The following is a 25,268-nucleotide window of genomic DNA, read 5'->3' as shown; positions in this document are numbered from 1 at the left end:
GTCCATTTTACCCACACGGTCCCTTTTACCCCTCTATCGCCTTACCAAAAAAAAAAATAACGAAGGGTCGAACAGTTTTGAGGAACAGTGGAAGGAATCAGATGGCTGCAACTTTCTCAGGGTCTTATGGCAGAAACAGGTAGAGTGATCTCTGCCCCTTTTTCTTCTATTCGACTCTTCTGATTACTGTACTTGTCTCTCCCACTTGATCTTTAAGAACTTTCGATCCTCCTGATCACTCTCATTTGACCCTCAAAACTCTTTGACCCTTAAGAATGAAATTCGCTACCGTTTCACTTTCCTCCGCGTTTCATTCTACCCCTCGTTTTACTTTGCCGGGTCGTTTCACTTCGCCCCACTCTCCCCTAATTTTCAAATATTGCAATTATTTAATTATTTTATCAATTCTGTTCCAAAAGCAGACTTTTCAATTTTTTTCAGATTTTTAAAATGTTTCCTAAAAGTTTAAAATGAAAAATCAAACTCAAACCTTTCAAAGTTTAAAAAGTAAAATCATTGCAAACTAATTGAGGATTACTTAACAAACATTTACCGGGGGGATAAATCTCTGTTAAGTAGACTCTCGATAAACCTCCAGTAACATCCGAATAAAATTTATCGAAGATTTACCAGAAGTTTACTGGCTGGTAACTTTAACAGGGGGTGGTACAACCGGGCCTTATTTTATTAATGAATAATAATAATGATAATAACAATAACACTAATGAATAAATAGACATTTGGTGATTTTTTTTCTCAAGATCATTTACGTGTAAGTTTGATGCTCCTCTAATACGTATTTACGGGATCATCATCCCTCCCTTCTATACATTTGAGAAGGGCTGGCTGTTAATTAAATTGATTAATTAAATTAAATTCATTAAATTAACTTAATTTAATTTATTTCAATTATAGTATAATGATCCTTTTTAAAGATTGAAAATAATTATCGATTATGGTTGATAAAACTTAATGTGAATAGTGAAATAATAATGAATTAAATTATCCGACAAACTTAGTAAAATTAATGTCAGGTGGACCGGATCTGAATCTGATCATTTTCTCTTCAATGGACCCCGTTCAAATGCCGATCAAAGACATCAAATCCGAATTTGATCAAATTGGGGTCAGGCAGCCGACCTCAGGGTGAGATCGTGCCTACCTGATCAGACCTTGATGATCGTGCCTACCTGATCAGAGCTGAATCATCCTGCAGTTTTTCGGATCCGATCTACTGGTTCAAAACTTGGTCAGGTTCTCATCAGGCATCATCTGATCATGTCTACCTGATCAGAACTCGATGTGAACCCGCCTGTAGTTTTTCGGGTCCAATCTGCTGAATCAGAACTTGGTCAGGTTCTCATCAGGTATCATCTGATCATGTCTACCTGATCAGAACTCGATGTGAACCCGCCTGTAGTTTTTCGGGTCCAATCTGCTGAATCAGAACTTGGTCAGGTTCTCATCAGGTATCATCTGATCATGTCTACCTGATCAGAACTCGATGTGAACCCGCCTGTAGTTTTTCGGGTCCAATCTGCTGAATCAGAACTTGGTCAGGTTCTCATCAGGTATCATCTGATCATGTCTACCTGATCAGAACTCGATGTGAACCCGCCTGTAGTTTTTCGGGTCCAATCTGCTGAATCAGAACTTGGTCAGGTTCTCATCAGGTATCATCTGATCATGTCTACCTGATCAGAATTCGATTTGAAGCCGCCTGTAGTTCTTCGGATCCGATCTGCTGGATCAGAACTGGGTCAGGTTCTCATCAGGAATCACTGGATCAGTCAAACCTTACAAAAACCTCATCAAGTTCTGATCGTGCTTCAGGTGGGCCTGAAGCAATTTCCACTCGGGACAGTAGAACACATGATAGTGAGGTTTTTCGTGTAAAAAATACATAAAGAGGACATAGTCAGTATCGAAAGAATGATCATCATCAATACTTGGTCCACAGGTAGAAAAACTAGAAAGAAAATTCCATCCAAATGAAAATAAAAAATCGCATAGCCTAATCTCAATCTGTCACTTTCGAAGTGAAATAGAGGAAGAAAGTCCCCCAACCTGAGTGAAAATTGCTTCAGGTCCATATGAAGAACGATCAGAACTTGATCCAGTTTTTATGAGATTCGACTGATCAGGTGATTTCTGATGAGAACCTGACCAAGTTTTGATCTAATAAATCGAACTCCAAAATCTGGAGGCGGGCTCAGATAATGAAATGGATAGTATTTTAACTAAATAAATTTTGCCTCTTAGAATATATGCGCAAATCCGCGAGATCATGAATAATTTCGAAGTCAACAAATCATATAGGCAAAACAGCCCACATGATAATCATAGCGTGATGTATTCTAGTAGTTAGGGCATAGGATTAGTAATTGTAAGGTCCCCGGTTGGATCTCCATCATCGGAAAAAATTATGACGTTTAATGATTCCAACCATTCATGTTCGTGCGGCATTCTTATTCTACCTCGTCAGCATGAAATAAAATAGCAGTGGAAAATAATTCACTTGAGGCACAACCAAAATTCTGGGCAGATTATAAAGCGACTAAGAAAGTTTCTCAATTATGATACACAGAGAAAAGAAAAAGTAAATTCAAGATTTTTTTTCTAGATTCTAGAATCTGCAGTTTAGAACTTGCATCCGGCTAAAATCTAGAAAAAAAAATTAATTTCAGAAAATAAATAAATGAAATTAATCAACCAAAAAATGATGGTTTCAAGGCAAAAATATTCTGAAATCTATCGAATTGGGGGATTAAGTTCCCCTCATTAGCAGATTTTCAAAATGAAAGGCATTTTGGAAATTTTGAATTGAACCTTTGAAAAAATGGGAAAAAATTTGTGTTATAAAAGGTTGGGCTGAGACGATTCAGCATCATCTGAAACGTGCAGATTCACTATCCCCTAAAGTGGACAATTCGCGTGAGTTCTGCCAAAAGGTCGTATAAACATTTTTTTTCGTTTTCCCGAAAATTTGCGCCAAAAGGTCGTATAAACACTTTCCCAGGGAATACGAAATCTCCACGTTTTAGATTATGCTGAGTCATCTGAGCTCAATTTTACGAGACAAATTTTTTTATTTTTTTACCCGTAATTTTTTTTTCACTGAAAATTTGGGCCAAAAGGTGGTATGAACACTTTCCCAGGGAATATGAAATCACCACGTTTTTGATGATTCTGAGTCATCTGAGCCCAATTTTTCAAGACACTTTTTTTCATTCTTTTTATGGGGAATTTGTCCATTTTTTGAAAATACGGATAAAAAAGTCGTATAAACACTTTCCTAGGGAATAATAAATTTCCACGTTTCAGATATGTCTGGGTCATTTGAACCTAATTTGTCGGAACATAGTTTTTGGTCTGCTTGAAAACGATTAGGAGACTTTTTAAAAATTCGAGCCCAGGGATCTTATACATACTTTTCCAGTAAAATTTTCTTTTTTCTATTTCTTCGCAAAAAAAACAGTTTTCGATGGAAAACAAAAAACATTTTTAATTAATGAAAAAAATCAAAAAAAGGAAAAACAGCAGAAATAATGTTTAGATAGAATAGAGTGGAATCCCACCTTAATTTTTAAATACTTTCCGAAACAAAAAGTCAGTTTTTTTTTTATTCAGCAATTAGAAACCTCATAGAAGGTTTATTAGCCTGAGCCAAAAGGCAAAGTGTTACATATATATACAGGAAAAAAAAATTATATATATATATATTGCATACAAAAATACATTATTTCACATATCAAAACTACTTAAATTTTCAAATTACATTCTTTAAAGAATTTATCAATAGAATTAATGACGATAGGATTCAAGATGTAAACAATATGACTCATCATAGTAGGGAATTTACAATATTTCTTAATTTTATCTATCATTTTTGTCCTCTGTTCATCGAACCTGGGGCACTGCCAAGCAATATGGTCGACGTCCTGCTCTGGATACCCACATTCACATTCAGAATCTTCCACCATCCCAATTCTGGCTAGAGACGATCTCAGACTGTAATGATTAGCTCTTACTCTGTTTACCCATACTATTGTGTCTCGTCGAAGTTTTTCATAATTATGAAACCAGGCCCTTTGCGGCTCCTTGTTCTCTCACTTGTTTCAAGGTTTTTTTTTGATGATCTTTTGAGCTCTTCTTGAAAGTCAGTGAAGGGGATGCTGCAAATTTCTGCTCGTATTGATTCCGTCGCTGTTTTAGCCAATCTATTAGCTTCTTCGTTCCCTGGGATGCCAACGTGCGAAGGTACCCAGAAGAATTTTAGTTCTCTTGATGACGATGCAATGGTCTTGTAGTCATTATATTTCTTTCGAATTTTTAACAGATAATCATTATCTTTAATCTTCAGCTGAGGGTGATGGAGAGCTTGAAGGGCACTTAGACTATCAGTGAAAATATATATGTCTTTATGAATATTCTGCACAGCAAGATCCATAGCTTCATTGAGCGCCAGACATTCTGCAGTGTATACTGATGATCTAGCATTTATACTCTTAGTACTACGATGGTTGAACAATAACACGCAGCACCAACACAGTTGGCACCCATGACTTTACTTCCATCCGTACAAATTTCATATATTTCCCCTTCTTTTTCTCTTATCATTTCATCAAGAATTCTGGGATTCCCAACTTCTTTCATGTTCTTCTCAACCCCAGAATCAAACTCTCAGTGAAAACATCCTTGTAACTGTGGCCATAAATGTTGAAATGTGTTTTACAATCTATTTGATCTATGAAGGGTTTTATCTCTCTGGCACATTGGACCAATAGTCTATTTTGACGTTTTTTTATTAGAGGACTGTTCCTTATAAACTGATTAAGAACATTATGAAACTGAAGTTGATTGTTGGTCAATACTTTAATATAGAAATTCTTCAGCAAAAATTTAGCTCGCTCTCTGATAGTCAAAAAGTCAGTTCCACAAAAAAAATGAAAAATCTGCAATCCAGATGGGGAAAGGTGGTGCTGTGAACAACTTTAAACCATGCTTAATCGAAAGAACGGGAAATTTTCGCCAATGATACATATTTAAGACTCAAAAATTGTCTTATCATTTCTTCTGACACCCAGAATTTCAACAAAAAGACGACAAAAAGTCGAAAATCAAAGAAATTGACTTTTCCGACGAGAATGGGGAGTTTTTCAAAGCTCTTTTGATAGTAGAAAAAACCATCGGGAAAGTCTCTACAAAATTAAAATTTTCAAGGAACGAAACCGGATCAATTATTGGCGAAATCATTCACAATACAATTTTGTGTTAATCATTCATTCCAGATTAACTCAAAAACTGCTCTCAAAAAAATTCAGAATCATCTAAGCATGAATATTTATTAATCCCTCAAAAAACGGGAATACACCCTTTTAGTTTCGTAAAAAAAATTCTCAATTCCCTGTGAGTAAACCAAAAAAAATTGTCTCAAAAAGTTACATAAAAATGAGTCCTGCCCGGTGGCCTGGCGTAGTGGTTAAGGCCGTTGCCTCACAACGGATAGGTTCCAGGTTCGATTCCTGGCCGGGTAGAATGGTGAGATCTAACCATTTTTAAAGTCTTGATCAATCGCCATATAGTCTCATCAGACTCGAAGCGATATAAAATAAGCATAAAAAAAAATAATAAAAATGAGTCAGACTCATCTGAAACTTGGAGATTTTGTACTCTCTCAGGAAGTGATTATACAATCTTTTGGCCCAAATTTGGACAATCTTCGAATTTACTCTAGGCAGAGCAAAAAATTTGTCTCAAAAAGTTAGGCGCAGATGACTCAGAATCATCTGAAACGTGGAGATTTCATATCCCCAGGGCAGCCCCCTGACACTAAATCCAATGCCTCTATACAATACGCGTGTCCGCATTATCGAGGCTGTTTCTGACGGCCACAACGCGGCGCTGGATTACACCTGACTGACCCCCTCCATTCTCCCAACTGCCGCCATTTCTCTGCTCTGTTTTAAAGGAAACGCCGGAATAACTCGTATTGTATGGTTTGAAAGTGAGATTAAACTGACATAATTATGCCTACTTGTGCAGTCGCTAATTGCACATCAGGTTATCAGTCTAATCCCAACAAATTCCATTTCTTCACGGTTCCGAAAGCGCGAAAACCGTCAAAGAGTGGGGGATAATTATGAAAAGTGGGGAGCCGTCAGATGACTCTCCGCGCCATCTGTAATGGCTTCAATATGAGGGACACTGAAAACACTGTGTAACAGGGGGCTGCCCCAGGGAAAGTGTTTATACGACCTTTTCACCCAAATTTTCGGGAAAACCAAAAAAAAAAGTTTATACGACCTTTTCNGAATGGGGAGTTTTTCAAAGCTCTTTTGATAGTAGAAAAAACCATCGGGAAAGTCTCTACAAAATTAAAATTTTCAAGGAACGAAACCGGATCAATTATTGGCGAAATCATTCACAATACAATTTTGTGTTAATCATTCATTCCAGATTAACTCAAAAACTGCTCTCAAAAAAATTCAGAATCATCTAAGCATGAATATTTATTAATCCCTCAAAAAACGGGAATACACCCTTTTAGTTTCGTAAAAAAAATTCTCAATTCCCTGTGAGTAAACCAAAAAAAATTGTCTCAAAAAGTTACATAAAAATGAGTCCTGCCCGGTGGCCTGGCGTAGTGGTTAAGGCCGTTGCCTCACAACGGATAGGTTCCAGGTTCGATTCCTGGCCGGGTAGAATGGTGAGATCTAACCATTTTTAAAGTCTTGATCAATCGCCATATAGTCTCATCAGACTCGAAGCGATATAAAATAAGCATAAAAAAAAATAATAAAAATGAGTCAGACTCATCTGAAACTTGGAGATTTTGTACTCTCTCAGGAAGTGATTATACAATCTTTTGGCCCAAATTTGGACAATCTTCGAATTTACTCTAGGCAGAGCAAAAAATTTGTCTCAAAAAGTTAGGCGCAGATGACTCAGAATCATCTGAAACGTGGAGATTTCATATCCCCAGGGCAGCCCCCTGACACTAAATCCAATGCCCCTATACAATACGCGTGTCCGCATTATCGAGGCTGTTTCTGACGGCCACAACGCGGCGCTGGATTACACCTGACTGACCCCCTCCATTCTCCCAACTGCCGCCATTTCTCTGCTCTGTTTTAAAGGAAACGCCGGAATAACTCGTATTGTATGGTTTGAAAGTGAGATTAAACTGACATAATTATGCCTACTTGTGCAGTCGCTAATTGCACATCAGGTTATCAGTCTAATCCCAACAAATTCCATTTCTTCACGGTTCCGAAAGCGCGAAAACCGTCAAAGAGTGGGGGATAATTATGAAAAGTGGGGAGCCGTCAGATGACTCTCCGCGCCATCTGTAATGGCTTCAATATGAGGGACACTGAAAACACTGTGTAACAGGGGGCTGCCCCAGGGAAAGTGTTTATACGACCTTTTCACCCAAATTTTCGGGAAAACCAAAAAAAAAAGTTTATACGACCTTTTCGCACAACTCACGCGAATTCTCCTTAGAAAGAAAAATATTTCAAAAAATGCAAGTTTAGAATCGAAGTTTCTAGAATCTAGTAAAAAGAAACATGGAATTTATCGGAAGAATTTCAGATGAAAATAATAATAATACGGATCATTTCTAGAATTTTTTCTATAAAAATAATTCGATATGATGCTTGAGTTTATCATTTTTCGAAGGATAAATTTAACCATGATGAATTGATCAATTTCATGATTTTTTTTCTCTGTGTACGAACAAATCTTTTCCGCCAAAATAGGTTCTTTGGATGTCCTATTGCTAAATCAAAAAAATGTGATTTTACGTTTTCACAGCGAGAGATTCAATGAGTGCGAAATCGGGTCTTGACCGATGGTTTTGTTATGCACATTGAATTCATTATCCGCGTTCATTATCTCTCTTTCCCTTTTTCCAATGAAATGTAATGAGTACCTGGTAGTCGTGTGAAAAAAAGATCAGCATCGTCTTCTTACTCCTCTTTGGTTATATCCCTCTCAAGAGGAGAAAAAAAACTCAAACATTCCATGAAGAGCAGCATTATTAAAATTTAATTCCAATTTTATTTATCATCTGAATAAAGACTTATCTCACACTGCTATCTACGTACATACTTAATTGTCCTTGACACCTCGTCACTCAATACGAGTTTCATTCCACATGTTCGTCATCTTACACAACCATATTTTGTTGCTTACCTGGTTGCAATTCTCATTCATTCCACGAATTCAATACTGCCTAAGACTGTCATCTCATCAACAACTTTCAGTACATTGGATTTACTGTTTTTATTTTGGTTTCAGACTTAAATCCATCGGCTGTGTTCTCATGGGGAAATGGATTAAATCTTAGCCATTCCAATTCTGAAAACAAAAGTACCCCGGAATGCTACACTGATGAAGAGAAAGGCAGAAGAGGGTAGTAATAAAATGGTAGGTGGTTCATTGAATGGAGACTCATCACCAAAACGCATTTGTCGAGATTTCCTTCGAAATGTTTGTCATCGTGGAAAACGTTGTAAATATTTGCACGAACGTTCCGAAAATAGTGTAATTGAGGAATATACATTTTGTCATGATTTTCAAAATGGAATATGTAATTGGCTTGGCTGCAAATTCATTCACTGCACTGAAGGTGAAGAGAAGCATTTCCGAGCAACAGGGGAACTGCCGCCTCACATTGTAGTTCGTTTAAAAAATAACTCCGATAAGGCTGAGTTACCAGTATGCAAGGACTTCGTAAAGGGAAGTTGCCAGAGGGTGAATTGCAAATTTCGACACCATAAGAAAGAGGAACCTCAGCACAATCATATTACACAGCAGCATATGAATCAACCGAGGCCTCAGCATAATTACAATATCAATGGTGGTGGCGATAATAGGCAATTCGAGGAGGACAGGAAGTGAGTATCATTTGCAGTATTACACGGAGAAAAAACGAGAGAAATTCATGTGCTGAACACTAGAAACGGGGCACAACTGACTTCGACTGGAGTTATTCTAGGGGAGCACCGGCAAAATTCTGAATTCGCGTGAGAATTATTCGTATGCCCCCATGCATTTTCGAAAGAAACCATCAGAAAAGTTCTGCTATGGCAGGAGAAAAATTCTCCGGCGGCACATGAAAATTTGTAGGTCCTTGTAGTTCCTCATTGATTCTCAGAAAAATTGATAGTGCCCCTACATTTAATATCAGACGGCTAAAGAAATTTTACTATGCCAATACTGAATTTTTGCTGTACTGCTCCAGAATTATTTGTATGCTCGTCCATCACTACGTTGGTCAGGGTGGGGAGCCGTCGTAGGAGCTCGTCGATGTTCGCAAGAACATTTTTTTGTATCAAAAGTTTGGGTCATCGTTAATTCGTAGCCTTCAGGGTAACTTTCGAACCTCCTCAATTTTTTCAACTTTAAAATTTCTAACTGTATGAATATTGGTATCACCTACCCCTCCTCCTCCGCGCCCCAAGGACCACAATATTGAGGAAAACAATATTTCTTTTCTAATTTCATCGTTAATTCCTACCACTCAGGGTTATTTTCAAATTCCCCAATATTTTAAAAGTTGCTTGAAAATTTTAGCTGTATCCGTATTGGTCCCAACCCCCCTCTCCCGATTCCCTAGCTCCAGAAAATGGGGGGAAGCAATTTTTCTTTGTTTCAAAAAATTGCTTCATCACTAATTCGTACCCCTCAGGGTAACTTTGGAACCTCCTTAATTTACTAACATTTACTTAAACATTCTAACTGCATAAGTATTAGTATCATCCCCTTCCCTACATTCCAGGCACCAAGAAATTGAGGAAAAACTTTTTTTTTGTTCGAAAAAATTATATCATTAGAAAATTTTCCCTTGAATAGAAACTTTTGAGGCTCTCCTATTTTTAAAAATTTTTTTAAAGTATCGGTAACGGCATTTTTTGTATTAGCGTATCAAATTTTCATGTGCTATGTGATATTTCTTACGCCTTGCAATATTTTGTAAATATGGGGCAATATTAGCATTTCTCTCAGAATTTCACTATTAGAATTCTAATATTTTTCTCACCGTGTAGGTCATGCAAATGAAAGAAACTTTTGGTTTTTGTAAAATGGCAATGACAGCAGAAAAAGTTCGATGTGAAAATACTGGAGTCTAATTCGCGAGTTAATAAGGAGTAATTCTAATTAACGCTCCTCATTAATTCTCTCCAGACTCCCAGTAATTGTTTGCATAAACATGCGAGTATTCGTTCTATCTGCCTACGAATAGACAATCTATTGCATAATATTGCACTGAGCACGTTCCTTTTTCGATGTCCATGCACAACCCTGACTGTAATTAATCTAAAATAAAATTACGTTTATTTTCAGGTATCACTGGCAAATGGAGGATCAGCATACGATGGTTCAAAGTAATGGGTATAATGCATCACTACAATCTGGCGATTACATGGGTCCACTCGAGCCAAAGAGGAGACTAGTCTCCAGTGAAACTGTTGTTCATTTTGAAGCTTCACCATTACTTGGACAGCATACTACACAGCAGGTTACACCTGGATACTATTATCCTGTTATTGCGAGGAATGAAGCCAGGGCTATTGTTCTCGAAGACGAAAATTCATTGTTACGCAAAAAAATTGACGAGTTAAAGAAACAGGTAAACAAAACATTGCGACTGACAATTCATTTACGCGTACTCACCTATAATTATCAATGTAGCAAGCATTGTCATAAGTATGAAACAAGCGAAGTATGCAATTGGCAAAGGTATTGAGATGAAAATTTTAAAACGCCATTATTTCTAATTAAAAATCAAATTCTCTCTATTGTCTTTAGGTACTGCTTCTATTTGTTCTAATGGAAAAAGATTTATTCCCCTAAGATGTAGAGTGTTGTTAAGTGAAATATTTTGGAATCTTGACAAATCTCCCACATTCATCATGGCAAATGTTTTAAAATTATTCCGCCGACTTTTCAATTGTCAATTGTTGGTCAAATCGACGGCGGTGGCCGAGTGGGCCAGAGTCTAACACCGCTAGACGCAAGTCAAGTGTGCGAAAGGTTACGAGTTCGATCCCAAGTGGAATCAATTTTTTCAACGTGAGGTTCCGGTAAGCGGGGGATTGCTAATAGAGTAACCGCCTGTACTGGGGTTTCCTATGCTACTCCTATGTTCTATCTGAGAGCAAATCCCGTACAGTGTAAAATCCACAGTCGCATGCATAGGGTTGGACAGAGTGCTGAATGGGACTCGAAAAAGGACTCGAAGACCGTAGAAAAAAATTGTTGGTCAAAATATGTGTACGATCATATGAAAACACCTCACTTTGTCTAATCTAATTTCCGAGATATTCACGTTTTTGGGCTTAAAATGTGTGAAATGTTATGACTATTATCTGACTATACATAATCTTTTATGTGAATATACATATATACAAAAATTTGAAATTTTCTTATTATTTAAAAAACAAATTACAGGTGAGCGATTTAACAGCAACAAATGAATTCCTTCTTGATCAAAATGCCCAACTTCGAATGTCGGGAAAACGGACCGCAAATGTGACAGCTGTAACAGTACCAGCAGTAACGATAACGAACACAGTACCTCCATCGCAAGCACCAACACCTCAGCAAATGGTAAATGCAGCAGTTGCAGCGGGTACTCTGAGAACAGTGACAGCGAGTGTTGCCACTGTTCCAGTTAGCATAGCAACAGTCACTCCAGTTTCAATTGCTGCTGTATCAATGGCGCCTGTCTCGATACCACCGCCAATCGTTACAATGGCTCAGCAAACGATAACAATGAGTGGGTCTGGACCACAGTCTGCCAATCAACAGCAACCAAACTCTCAGCAACCTGCGAGTTTACCACTCTCTATATCTGGTGCCACTGCACCTCTCGTTTCCTATCCTATTATGACCCAAGAGCTTCGGCCTGTTTTACAATGAAACAAAATGTCAAATATGATGAGATGAATTGGTACGGATCACGTATTTTCATAAAAAGCACTGCTAAGAATTATTGAGGCACCTGAAATACTATTTTTTATACAAATCCGAAAATAATCTTGTGACAAGTGGGTGAAAACTCCTTTTAAGTATTTAATCTGATTGTTCATAATTTTCTGGGAGAAAATGTTTTCTTTTTGCAGAGAGTGATGAAAAACATATTGAAAATAGAAATTGATTTTTAAATAGTCTTTCTAAGATTACCTCCGCATTTTTGAGGGTGAGAAAATTATTATAACTTTCTTTCTCTTGTCATCAACGTATCTTTACGTGATTCACGTAAGTAGAAGAAACATTCGAGATGATAAAACTTTTATCTGAAGGTCAAATGGCAAATACACTATGATAAAGGAATTTACTGTCCTTTTTTTCTGAATGAGGATGAGATAGTTCCTCATTTAATTTTCACAAGAATGAACTGTTTATTCATTAAATTCTTATCAAATTCAATGCCCCAATACCTGATTCGATTCTAGGAGCTGAATGCCCTAGAGATGTTCTCTAAAAAATTGTTTTTTGTACAGAAATAATAATCTTCCTTTGACGCCATGCAATAAGTCGACTTCATCGTACGCATTCATATGAAATATAGACCACACTGATGAGCAGATCCACGTCAAAACGCAAGGCCGAAAAAGTCGATGTCCCGGATTTTCTCGCCAATTTTTTTTCCTGAAAGTTGGTCTCAAAACGAACATTTTGAAAAAAAATATTGAAAATCCGCGATCGACGTAGATGTGGGAGCCATAAAGTGGTCTCCACTAACTACTCTTGGCGGGCTATTAATGAGATCACTGGGTTCTCTTTGATCTCATTTGTTGAGCTCCATCATTGGTTCCCTCCGAGGGATCTCATTGATTGCCCCCCAAGAGTAGTTAGTTTAGAGACCACTTGGTGGCTCCCATATCTACGTTGCGATCGCGAATTAAGGAAGTTATGATTTTTTGAAAATTTTTCGTTTTTTTGTTTTTGTTTTTTTCAGATGCATATTTTTGGTGATTTTTTTTCAAGTTTTCATCAATATCTAATTCGGGTTTGAAGATATCAAATTGCCGTTCTGCACATAAAATGTACCTGGAAAAACCTTCAAAATGAGCCGTCACTCGTGGTATTCCATTATTTTTTACGGATTTTATGCATCAAAACGTGTTTTTTTTTCAATTACAAGTATCTCCTACTCTACAAAATTCAAAAACCACATTTTTTAAAAATCTGAAATTTTCACCAAAAATCATCAGTAAGATGACGAAGATTTTGGCATCAATTAAAGTTATTTCTTCGCAGTGGTTGACTGCATTTTAATGGGTGAAATAAGCATATTGCTGAAAATCTGAGGAAAATGTGAATTAATTCCCCTAAAATGAAAAAGTGAGGGATGGAGATCTCCTTGTCGATTCTTTTCCTAAAAATTGGTCACCAGACGAACATTTTGAAAAAAAAATCATTGAAAAACATTCAAAACTGGAGGAGTTATGATTTTTTGAAAATTTATTTTCTCTTTTTACTCAATAAACTTAGGAGATTTTGTCATCGATATCTGATCCGGTTTCAGAGCGATCAAATTACCCCGCAACACACGAGGTAAACATAAAACAAGTGGACAATTGCATTTTTCAGTAAATGAGTATAGTTATTGTTGCTAAAAAATTAGCAATATGCTTCCGAATGGATTCTCTGTTTTTAAAATTTTTATTTTAATAATTTTTGACTTCCTTTTTCCTATTTGATGACTGTTATTGACTGACATGTCATCAACATTTTTCATTAATTTTCATTTTGATTTTGACAATCAATCCTGATTTTCCTGTATTTTTATGAGTTGACTTGTTTAAAAAATCAATATACAATGAATTACTGCGAAGAAATGACCTGAATCTACACTCAAATATTAATTATTTTACTAACGATTTTTCATGGGAGCGAATTCGCCAAGTATTGCTATGGTTTGGTACCTTCAAAATTTTAATTTCGTTGAGGCTTTTAATATGGTTTTCTTAGGGGAGACCGGGACAAAGTGGAACGGGGTGGGGCAAAGTGGAACGGCGGGGCAAAGTGGAACGGTAGTAAAAGCGAATTTCGAGCACAATTTGGACAACTTTTTTTTTAACTTTATTAGTCAAAAAAAGATGAAGGGTCAAATGTTTCTGAGGGTCAAACAGTGGTGTATATCCCCATAAGCCAGGATGAAACGTCGAACCCACGTGGAATTTGGAAGTCCTCGGTTGATAAGGATAGTCGTTGAGCGAGTCTGTATAGATTAAGGGATACCTAAAACGTAACGAAAATTTTGGGTACAACCCATTTTGCCCCATACGTCGAGGTAAAACATAGTTTTCCAGATATGTGGCTTCAAAATGCTCCTCGTACCACAATTGTCATTCGAGTTATAAAAAAGGTTATTACAAAAATTTGGCTATTTCCCTTAGATTCTGAAATATTCCTCACAAACTCAGGTGAAGGACAAGTCAACTTAAGGATGTCCAAGTGCTTTGGCTATTTTTTATTCAGTGAAATGCTTTTCTACTTTTGTCGTCGAATATCAGAGCTTTCATTTTAGCTCCATTTGACCCTAAGTTTCCGGATATTTTGTAATGATATTATTATTTAAAATGTGAAGGTCTGAAAAAAAATTAGAAAATTTAATTTTGAAGGAATTCATAAAACAATTGAAATATTGAAATTTTTGAAAATTATGAGCATTTTAAAAAAATAAGTGATAAACAATCAATTTTTCACGATAAAAATCATTTGTTCGGAATCGTAACAAATTTATTCATATTCAGAATTTTACCAGAAATCGATTCCATGCCTAAAAAAATAAGGTGTCCGAAAGTTTAAACAATTTCAATTAATTATTTATAGGAAGGGAATGTTTAAAAAAATGAATTTTTCCAGTTTTGTTACACTCGCTACGTCAATTTTTTTGTTTTTTGAGTTTTTGGCGAAATTTCTTATGTCACCAGAGGTAATTTTTTTTACAATTTTTGATATATATTTCCGACGGAAATTTTCCGTTCTTTCGATTGAGCATGGTTTGAATTCGCTCAAACCATCAGAAATGCCATGACCATTAAAAACGCAAAGAAAGATCAAAATCGCGCTTTGTACTCCCTTCCGCAACCTTGATTGCAGATTTCTTTTCTCCTTACCCAAAGTGACCCTTTTTACAGAACATACTAAAAAATCAAAGTGGGACTCCGATCTGTTCTATTAAAAAATGATTGTTGAAAATTTTTTTTTCCTCAATTTTTCAATTTTTGCATCATCTAACTTCAAAATTATTGAATTTTCATTTTTTATTTCATGCTTACCCGTGAATGATTAATTTTGAAATCAAAAAATTAAAAAATTGAAAAATTGTCGAAAAAAAAATTTTTCAAAAATTATTTTTGGATGGAACGGATCGGAGCCCTCCTTTGACTTTTTTGTATGCTTTTTAAAAAGGGTCACCTTGGGTAAGGAGACAAAAAATCTGCAATCAAGGTTGCGGAAGGGAGTACAAAGTGCAATTTTGATCTTTTTTGGCGTTTTAAAGTCACTAGCCGCAAGCGGCCGGGGTGTTGATGCCCCTTTCATTATGCCCTTTTTCCTGTCAGATTCAATATTACTTTTCTCAATTCATTGTTCATAATCATTCTAATTACAAAAAGCAACGCAACTGATGGAAATAATATGTCCCAATTTATTAGCTTTAAATTTTGTTAATTTTTCGTATTGCAATAAATGACTTGCTCGTGTGCTAATTGCTATGAGTAAACTGCATAAAAGTTCGAACATAATTATAATCCAGTTTCATCTCGAATGTAAGCCAGAGAGTAGATTTCTGGTAAACACTCTTGTAAATTTTTATAATTAGTTCACTCGTTAATTTAATTAATCCGTTGTTCACATCATCAATATAATTCCACGCTTAGAATATCATCACCTAATGTTTTCAGCACCAAATTAACAATTAAAATTTTAAATGATTGTTTGACTGCTGCTCTATCATTTTTATTATTTGCAGTTATGGAATATTGAGTCAAAGCTTTTTTTGTTTAATCATATCAGAAATTTTTAATTTAAATATTGTTACTATTTGTTCAAAGTGAAACAATCGATTATCATTTTCACTATGTTGCATTCAGATTCTTCTATACTTAAGGTAAAAAAGGTCAGAATCTCTCATAATTCTCACTATTGATTCTAATTAACTTTGAAGGAAACCCCAGCAAACACACCATTGAGGAAGTTGAATCATTCTATTTTCCTGTGGCCTAAATGATTTGGGTAATTATAATTTGCATGTTTATCAATCGAAAATACAGAGTGATTTGGTACAGAATATTCATCGTTTAAATGAGAATTCAAGTAACTTGAAAAGTTCTCCGCTTCACATACTGGTTAAAAGTGTTGAATTTCATTAAATTTACAGTAAAATTTGAAATTTCACTTTTTCCTCTCAAACTGAAGTAAATGTCTCTCGCCTAAAAATTACTACTGTACTGTTCATGACATTTAAAATTTTTTCCAACACTATAATTACTACTTACTCATAATAATTCTTAAGGAACATTTTTTAAATCTTTAAAAAAAAATAGAAAGTCGACTGTTCTGAGTATGGTCGGAAAATTGCGATTTTCGAAGACCACTTTTTTTGCTTCCGAATGAAAGCTTTGCAATCATGATTTTTAGATTTCTGAATTTTGGGTGGAAATACCTAAAAATGTCATGAAACGTGAAGAAATGATGTTTTTAAAAAATGTCTGCATATGAGTAGGTATATGTGTGCACATGTGTGTTCGTATGTCCAGAAGTATCCCCATAACTCGAGAATTATTGAGGCAAACATGCTGAAATTCTGGCTGCTAATTGGTACTACTGAGACTCAAATTTATGCTAAATTTCAGCTCGATCGGTTGAGCGGTTCCTGAGATATAGCGATTCTTCGAAAATAGTTTTTTGCCGATATCACCTGGACCGATTGGATTCTTTTTTCAAAATACTCTTCACGATGATACCTATCTACTTGGATTGAAAAAAGACCATTACTCCCTGAGCAATGTAGTTTTATTCTCATTTTTTCATTTTTTCCTTGAAATTGCATGTTCACACGAAAACTTGAAAAATAATTGAGATAGAAACTTGAAACTTAGTATGACTTTAGGTTTCATGGTAAAAAAGTTTGGGATGCTGAATGAACGAAATCTTGTGGTCAATATCTCAATAGTATATTTCGTCATTAGGCCGAAAAAAACTTTTCTGGCGAATATGAGGTGTGCAGCACGAGCCGAAGGCGAGGGCTGCAATCATATTCGTCAGAAAAGTTTTTTTTGGCCGTATGACGAACAATATTTTTGGCTCCGCTTCGCTCCGCGTCCGTCAATCTCTGCCTTACGGCTGGAACGACAAAAAAACTATCTGTCCGATTTCATTTTTTTTTCCAAATGTGCGTTTTCATGCCATTTATCTAGATCCAATGAAATATGGGTACCATCCCATTGAAATTTTTCAAGATATCGGAGTTTTTGTATTTTTTGCTCGGAGTTCACTTTTGCGCACTATGACATGGGTAAAAGTCAGGGAAACATTTTATAACTTTGGTTTCTAGTTAGGACTGTCAAGGAACATTCCTATATCAAATTTTAGGTCTATGCATTTGATAGTTCTTGAGATGAAATAATTCACCCAAAATTTTTGAGAAAAAAAAATAACGCATCTATATTATTGAGGTAGCCATATAACATGAATATTGTTACATGAAATTGCAAATTTATTTTATAGAAATAGGAGAAAATGAGTGCGATTGGCCTTAATATTTTCAAAAAAAGGGAATCCGTATGCCTTCATTTTTTCAAAACATACATTGGGATCCATTCGGAAGCCTACTACCAATGAAATTTGGTAGAAATGAAAATAGGGGAAATATACATGGAGAGTAACAGTCGTATGTAATCTATCAAATGGCTTCTGTCACTCTACCTGTTTATTTAACTAATTCAATAATAATATATTTGTCACTCTAAAAATGATCGTTTCTGAATTGTAACGAATTTTTCCCCTTTCAGGATTTCACCACAATTTAATTGGATGCCTAAAAATATTCTTCTGGAAGTTTGAGCCATTTCCATTATTCATTCCTAAGAATATCGAAAAAAAGCAATTACTTGTAGAATATTGTTCGAAAGACGCTGATTATCCATGCTTTATTTTCGAACTGTTCCTAGCCAATTCGATGAAGAAATTGGACCATTGAAAATCTGTAAATAAAAAGTATTTCGACGTTTTTATTTTACAGATAAAATTTAAAATTCGTTGATTTTGGGATATACCTAAGCCTTGGTTTCATTAAACATAACCTCGAAAAACAAAAAATGACTTGGAAAAACAGGAGATTAATTTTGTTGATTTCACCCTTGGCATTCAAGTNTTTATCCCGACCATAGCTATGTCGGTAACTGCGGGAATGGCAGGAAACCAGGGTGACATATAAAAGTGGGGCTTGGAAGGGGCCCCACAGTTTTTGTTTCTTATTCTGTTCGTGTTCATTTTTTCCGGTAGATCTTCTCATGTTTCCTATGAAGTTTTCGAGAATTATTTCCGATTTTCGAGAAAATTCTCCGGTTTTCGAGAAAATTCCTAAAAATTCTCCAGTTTTCGAAAAAATTACAAGGATATTTAGAGTTTTCAAACAAAATTCGAGGAAATTCTAGGGTGTCCGAGCACGTTCGAAGAAATTCTTCAGTTTTCTAGAAAATTCCAGAAAAAACTTGGGTTTTCGAGACAGTTCTAGATAATTCTTAGGTTTTTGAGAAAATTCTAGGAAAACTCTCCGGTTTTTGAAAAAATTAGAGGGGGGTTGGGTAATATGGACAACTGAAAGAAAATGGACACTCAAAAATTTGCGAAAAAATTTTTTTTTTCAAAATTCAAAATTTTGAAAATTGTTTCATTGGGCATTATGGACACCTGATAAATCTGTATGGACGGGACAAAAATGAACACTCAAAACATTTTCAATAATTGATTTTTAAAAATTGCATCTTGGCAAAGTCCACAACTTAGAAATTATTCAAGAGTGGGGTAAAATAGACATCCGAAAAATTTGGTCCTATTCCAAAATAAAGAAAATTTTTAAAGGACATTTTCCAACAGAATCGTGTCGGTATCTTTGTATAAAGAAAAATTAGAATTGGGAAAGATATTAACAAACAAACTTCGACTCTATTAAATTTAATATTGAAGTTTGAAATATAAAGTAGCTTTGAATTTCCTGTTTTACTCTTGAAATAACTTTGAAATTATTAATTTTTTTTCAATGATCAATTGCACGCTCTACACATCGGACCTTCTGTTCATTTTCGAAGTAAATTTTTGTAAGATGGCTACTTTTCTGTCGAGGTGTCCATTTTACCCTGTTTTTTTCTTATTACAACGCAGTTTCGTGAGAATGGGTTGGTTTTTATGACCTTCAAATGAAGTCGGAAGCGTAGATTTGATCAAATTCAACTCATTATTGAAATCTGGTGAAAATATTGCCCTACCCTCCCCTGTAACAATATCTCGAATTTTCAAAAAAAAAAAATCGAGGAAATTCTAAGGTGTTTGAGAACGTTCTAGAAAATACTTAGTTTTTCGAGAAAATTCTAGGAAAATTCTCCGGTTTTCGAGAAAATTATAGGGATATCCTTGGCGGACCAAGTTGATAGGTGGTCTGTTGATAGTTGATAGCTGTGTTTGAGAGAAAATTGAGAGTCACTTGAGAGTCGGAGTGACGAGGCCAAAAATACATTTTATGCAAACCGATCTCTTTACTATCGACTTTTTTTTAAACAGTCAATAAGCGCGCGGTTCCACCACCGTTCTTGAAAAGCGCGATGAGGGAATCGCTCATCGGCTTCTCGTAATAATAGAGCCAAATAGCGCCATAGGTGGTGCTGTTCGGCGTTCTGCGGCACGAGCCCCATACCCATAACACGTGGAAAATTTCGACCGTGCTGAAAAAAATATTATTTTCATCACGCTGTGACGAAAAGTGAACTTTTCGTCACGCTCCGCGTGCCTAAAAGTCCAATTTCCGCCACATTGTGATGAAAAATATTGTTCGTAACTCGTGAAAAAATGTTTTTTAGCTCGTGGGATTATATCACTCGCCTTCGGCTCGTAATATAAACCTCCCACTCCCCAAAAAACACTTTTTTGCACTCGTTACGAAATATACTATTTTGTCACTGCTGCTACGTTCAGCCCGTGTCGAAAAGTGCCTTTTCGTTTACTAGTAAACGAAAAGTCGAAACATGTAAACGAAAAGACTTTTTGTTTACTAGTAAACGAAAAATGGCACAGTTCGGCACTTGCTGAACGTAACATCACTATCAAAAAATATATTTCGGATACACGTGCGACGGGGTGTTTTAACTCGTGTGATTGGCAGCCCTCGGCTTCGCCTCGGGCCGCCAACTTCACACTCGTTGCCACCCCGTCGCACTTGTATCGAAATATACTATTTTCTACTCAATCCTGATCAATAGACGACTTTTATCACCACGAGAGTTAACTAGAAGAGTTACTTGAGGCATAAAAAAAAATTCAGCAAAAAATTTGCGCTTTTAGGGTATATTTCCTATGGAGTGAAAATTGTTGATGGCATCGCTCATAGCGCGCCTAGTGACGGGTTAAAACAAACAATTGGATTTAAGGATTGGATTTTTTTGGTTTGTTATTTTTAGTGATTTTTTCAATTTCAATCAACTTTTTCCAGAATTGAACATTTGATTTTGGAATTTTGATCCTAACTAGCTCTGAATCTATTCTCGATTTTTTTTATAGTTGACAGTTGCATTTTTTATTCTCTATTGTCTTGAAATTCTCTCAACACAACCTTTCTCTCATCACAAAAACTAGTAAATTGATTCCAAATTGTCTTCTTCTTTTTCTCCGTATTGACGGGAATATTCCCCTTTACTTTTTCATCAATGGTTTTCAGGGAATGAACTCCGAATCTACTCATTTCGAATAAAAATCCTCGGATTATCACAATTGAATTCAATCTATCAATTTGACGAGGAGTTAATTCGACTGCATGAAGTTTTGTTTTTTATATAGCAACTACCAGAGAAAATTATCAAAAAATTATCAGTTGAAAACCCTGTAGCGTGTACCACGTGATAGCGAATGGGCCAATATATTGCCCGATATTTGGGTTGGAAAAATAATCGTCGAAATCTTTTCAATTATGGCTTAAAATATTCTTTTGGATATATATGTTATATCGGTCGAGTTCGAAGATAGCGGCGATCGAATCATTTGCTTTGAAATTATAGCCTAAAAAGCATTTAATCGAGGTTTAATGAGTTTAATCGCGGCTTAATCAGGGTTTAACCAAGGTTTCGTCAAGGTGAAATCAGGATTTAATCAACAGGTCCCGCGATCAAGCCAAGGTTGACCCATAGTTAACCCAAGGTTGACCCATAGTCATCCCAAATTTGACCCGTTGTCAAACCAAGGTTGAGCCATGGTTAAGCCAAGGTCGACCCATGGTCAAGCCAAGGGCGACCCATGGTCAAGCCAAGGCTGATCCACGGTCATGCCAAGCTTGACCCATGGGCAGGTCACGGTTGACCCATGGTTAAGCCAAGCTTGACCCATGGGCAGGTCACGGTTGACCCATGGTCAAGCCAAGGTTGACCCATGGTCAAGCCAAGGTGGACCCGTGGTCAAGCCAAGGTTGACTCGTGGTCAAGCTAGTGTTTCCTGATACCCAAAAAAATATCGATACTCAGTATCGTATCGAAGCAGATTGCTTGGTATTGATACCACAAAGTATCGCCTTGGAAAATATCGATGCTCGTAATATCGATCTTTTTAAAAATTGTGGATGACACTGGCAAATAGAAAAAAATTGAAGTTGAAGAATGTCGCGTTAAAAGACCTTAAACATTCAGATTCATTCACGTGAGGATATCCCAGTATTGTTTACAATTTGCTACAGACCATTCTATAGATTGCGCCACTTTCAATCATCAAATTTGTCAATTAAATTACGTAAGGGAAAATTGAGATAAGTTATGAATATTCAATGTCATTCACATTACGTTTTGCACAGAATTATTATTTTCTTCATTCGACGGTGGAACGTCATGAGAGTCACTAGGGAATGATCAAATTTCACGAGGGTCAAACTCTACGAAAGCCACAAGGGAGATGATTAAATTTCATCAGTCAACCGACACGAGGGTCATATGGGAATGGTCAAATTTTACGACGATCACAAGGGGATGGTCAAATTTCACAAAAGTGAAATGGCACGATTCAAAAGGAGATGGTCAAATTTCACGAGAGTCAAGCAGCACGAGAGTCACACGGGGATGGTCGAACTTCACAAGAGTCAAACGTCATAAGGGTCACAAGAGTGTGGTCGAATTTCACAAGTGTCAAACGTCACGAGGGTCTCACGGGAATGGTCAAATTTCACGGGATGGAAACGGTACGAGGATCACAAAGAGACGATCAAATTCCACGAGAGTGACCCGACACAAGGGTCACAAGAAGATAGTCAAATTTCACGAGGGTCAGACAGCAAGAGGGTCGCGAGGAGACGGTCAAATTTCACGAGAGTCAACCGACACAAGAGTCATACGGGGATGGTCAAATTTCACGAGGGTCAAATGTCACGAGAGTCACAAAGGAATAATGAAATGTTATAAAGTTTGAATGTTCCAATGGTCATTTTCCACGAAGGTCCAACGTCAAAGGAGCGAGGAGCTAAGGATCACAAGAGTCACAAGGAAATACGATGCTTCAACGATCTTTAAGAATCACATGAAACAATCTCCAACCCTTTGTAGGAAGGATAATGGTGTTCATTATTCAAGTTTATTGAATTTTTCACAGAATCATTTCGGGCCCTGAAAAGTTCAAAAATTGGCGATCTCCCTGTGACTTTCGTACTGACTCGTAAATTTGATCGTCCCCTTGTGACCCTCCCAGTTTGATCCTTGTGAAAATTGACCGTCCCCTTGTGTCGGTTAACTGCCGTGACATTTGACCGTCTCCTTGTGGCCCTCGTGAAAATTTGCCCCTCGTGGAATTTGACCATCTCACGGTGACCCTCGTTACGTTTGACCCCTGTGAAATTTGACCATCCCCTTGTGACCCTCGTGCTGTTTGACCCTTGTGAAATTTGATCGTCCCCTTGTCTCGCTCGTCACGGTTGACACTTGCGAACCTTGTCTCCGTGTGACCCTTGTGACTTTTAACCCTTGTGAAATTTGATCATCCCCTTGTGACCCCCATGACCTTTGACTTTCGTGAAATTTAGGCATTCCCTTATGACCCTCGTGACGTTTGACTCTCGTGAAATTTGACCATCCCCCTGTGACTCTCGTGCTGTTTGACACTCGGGAAATTTGATTGTCCCCTTGTCTCGCTCGTCACGTTTGACCCTTGTGAAACTTGATCATCCCCTTGTGACTCTTGTGACTTTTGATCCGTGTGAAACTTGATCGTCTCAATGTGACCCTTGTGACTTTTGACCTTCGTGAAATTTGATCATCCCCTTGTGACCTTCGTGACGTTCGACCATCGTGATGTTTGACCCTCTTGAAATTTGACCATCCTCTTGTAATCCTTTTGTCCCTTCTGATATTTTGACCCCGATGAATCATCTTATTCTTGTGACCTCCTTGGTCTTTAAATCCGTTATGAATATTTTTTAGATTAATTTTTTTTCTCATTACTTGTCCCTGAGAAAATAGCGATCCCAACCCAGAAATATCGATACACCCAATATCGCGATGCGCAAATATCGATACAAAATATCGAATATTGGAACAAAAAATATCGATACAAGTAAGTATCGATACTAGATCGGGAAACACTAAGTCAAGCCAAGGTTAACCCAAGGCCAAGCTAAAGTTGACCCAAAGTTGACCAAAGTCAATGCAGAGTTTGCCCAAAGTTGACTCACGTTCAACCTTTATATTGATCTTTCTAGGCTGCAATGGATGGCCAGGAGTCGATTTTCACATTTTTCGCTTTTTTTCGGCTCCTGTTCCTAGTTAATTTTAAAAATTTCCGTTCACTAGAAATTTAATTTCAAATTATCTTTGAAAAAAACATATATTAAAATTGTCCTGGGATTAATTTTTAATTCCGAAAAAATTGATTGCAAATAAAGAGATTACCAAGAATTACAAATCCAATTCTCAATTTTCAAAAAAGTTGATAATATTGAGAGGGGCTAGCATAAAATGCATTGTAGTCCTCGGTGCTCCAATCTTCAACTAACTCTCAATTTTCTCTCAAACACTGGAAATTATTGAAAGCCCAACTATCAACTTGGTTCGCCAGAGTCATTCCTATAATTTTCTCGAAATCCGGAAGATTTTCTTGGAATTTTCTCGAAAACCTAAGAATTTGCAAGAACCGCATATGAAAAAATTTAATAGAAAAATCTTATGAATTCGTTAGGGATTTCTATTGCAGTTTGTTTTGAATTTTCTACTAGTTTTTGGCCGATACTAGTAAAATGTCCAATAGAATATATTCAATAGAACAAGTCAGTGCAATTCGATTTTCCTATGTAACTTATTCTCTTCAGATATTTTCTATACAATGTCCTTGGCTCAAATTTTCTACCATTTTCCTTTTGTTCTCATCAAGAAAATCAAACAAAAAAAATTAGAAAATTTGAAAAGAGGAAATTCTATAAAAAATTTCTCAATACAATAAGTTATATAGAAAACAAATCGAATTCTATTGACTTTTTCTATTGAATATTTTTTGTTAAACATCTCAATAGAATCGGCCAAAAACTAATTAAGAGTTCAATAGATGTCCAATAGAAGTTTCTAACCAATTCGCTAGGTAAATATTTCTATTTGCCCGCGATCACTCGCGCTCGGCCGCCAGCCTTCGTTTATCGCACGGTTGGCGCCAAAGAGGATAGACCTGAGTAGAGGCCCGGATGGGGGGTTTGACTGACTCCAAAAATGTTAGTTGGCACCCCACGGGAAAGGCGGCGTCCCGGTCGAATTGTCGGTAAATGTGAGTCGGGTGCGTGAGTAACTCGGCAGTAGCAGTCCTGCTGAAACAGGGACAGGTTCGGAGGGGGATTTTTGTCCTCCTTGTACTCAATGTTTACTTTATGTTTTTCAGTTGATTTATTCGCCGACTAATTAATATTAAGGGATGAAACAAAGACTGTTCAATGGAGAATTAAATTCCCCATCCATCAACCCCCGTTTCATCCCTTAATCTCTGCAATAAAAAAATTAATATTGCGACGAAAGTCACGG

At 36.6% G+C, this 25,268-nt stretch overlaps 1 protein-coding gene across 6 annotated transcripts in view; it reads left to right on the top strand.

The window, feature by feature from the left end:
* LOC107045088 (zinc finger CCCH domain-containing protein 10) overlaps window positions 1-12,345 on the top strand; it is a 103,080-nt gene extending 90,735 nt beyond the window's left edge. For all 6 annotated transcript variants that reach the window (XM_029126590.1, XM_015267220.2, XM_015267222.2 and 3 more), the window contains 3 exons: window positions 8,305-8,903; window positions 10,354-10,639; window positions 11,461-12,345. In XM_029126590.1, the coding sequence (XP_028982423.1) occupies window positions 8,398-8,903; window positions 10,354-10,639; window positions 11,461-11,931 (1,263 nt within the window). In that variant the 5' untranslated portion in view covers window positions 8,305-8,397 and the 3' untranslated portion in view covers window positions 11,932-12,345. The remainder of the gene's footprint in view (window positions 1-8,304; window positions 8,904-10,353; window positions 10,640-11,460) is intronic.
* The last annotated feature ends 12,923 nt before the right edge of the window (window positions 12,346-25,268 follow it).

This window comes from Diachasma alloeum, unplaced genomic scaffold (assembly GCF_001412515.2).
Source record: "Diachasma alloeum isolate Michigan unplaced genomic scaffold, Dall2.0 Dall_scaffold_00873, whole genome shotgun sequence".
Classification (NCBI taxonomy): Eukaryota; Metazoa; Arthropoda; class Insecta; order Hymenoptera; family Braconidae; genus Diachasma; species Diachasma alloeum.
This window is presented reverse-complemented; position numbering and strand designations above follow the sequence as displayed.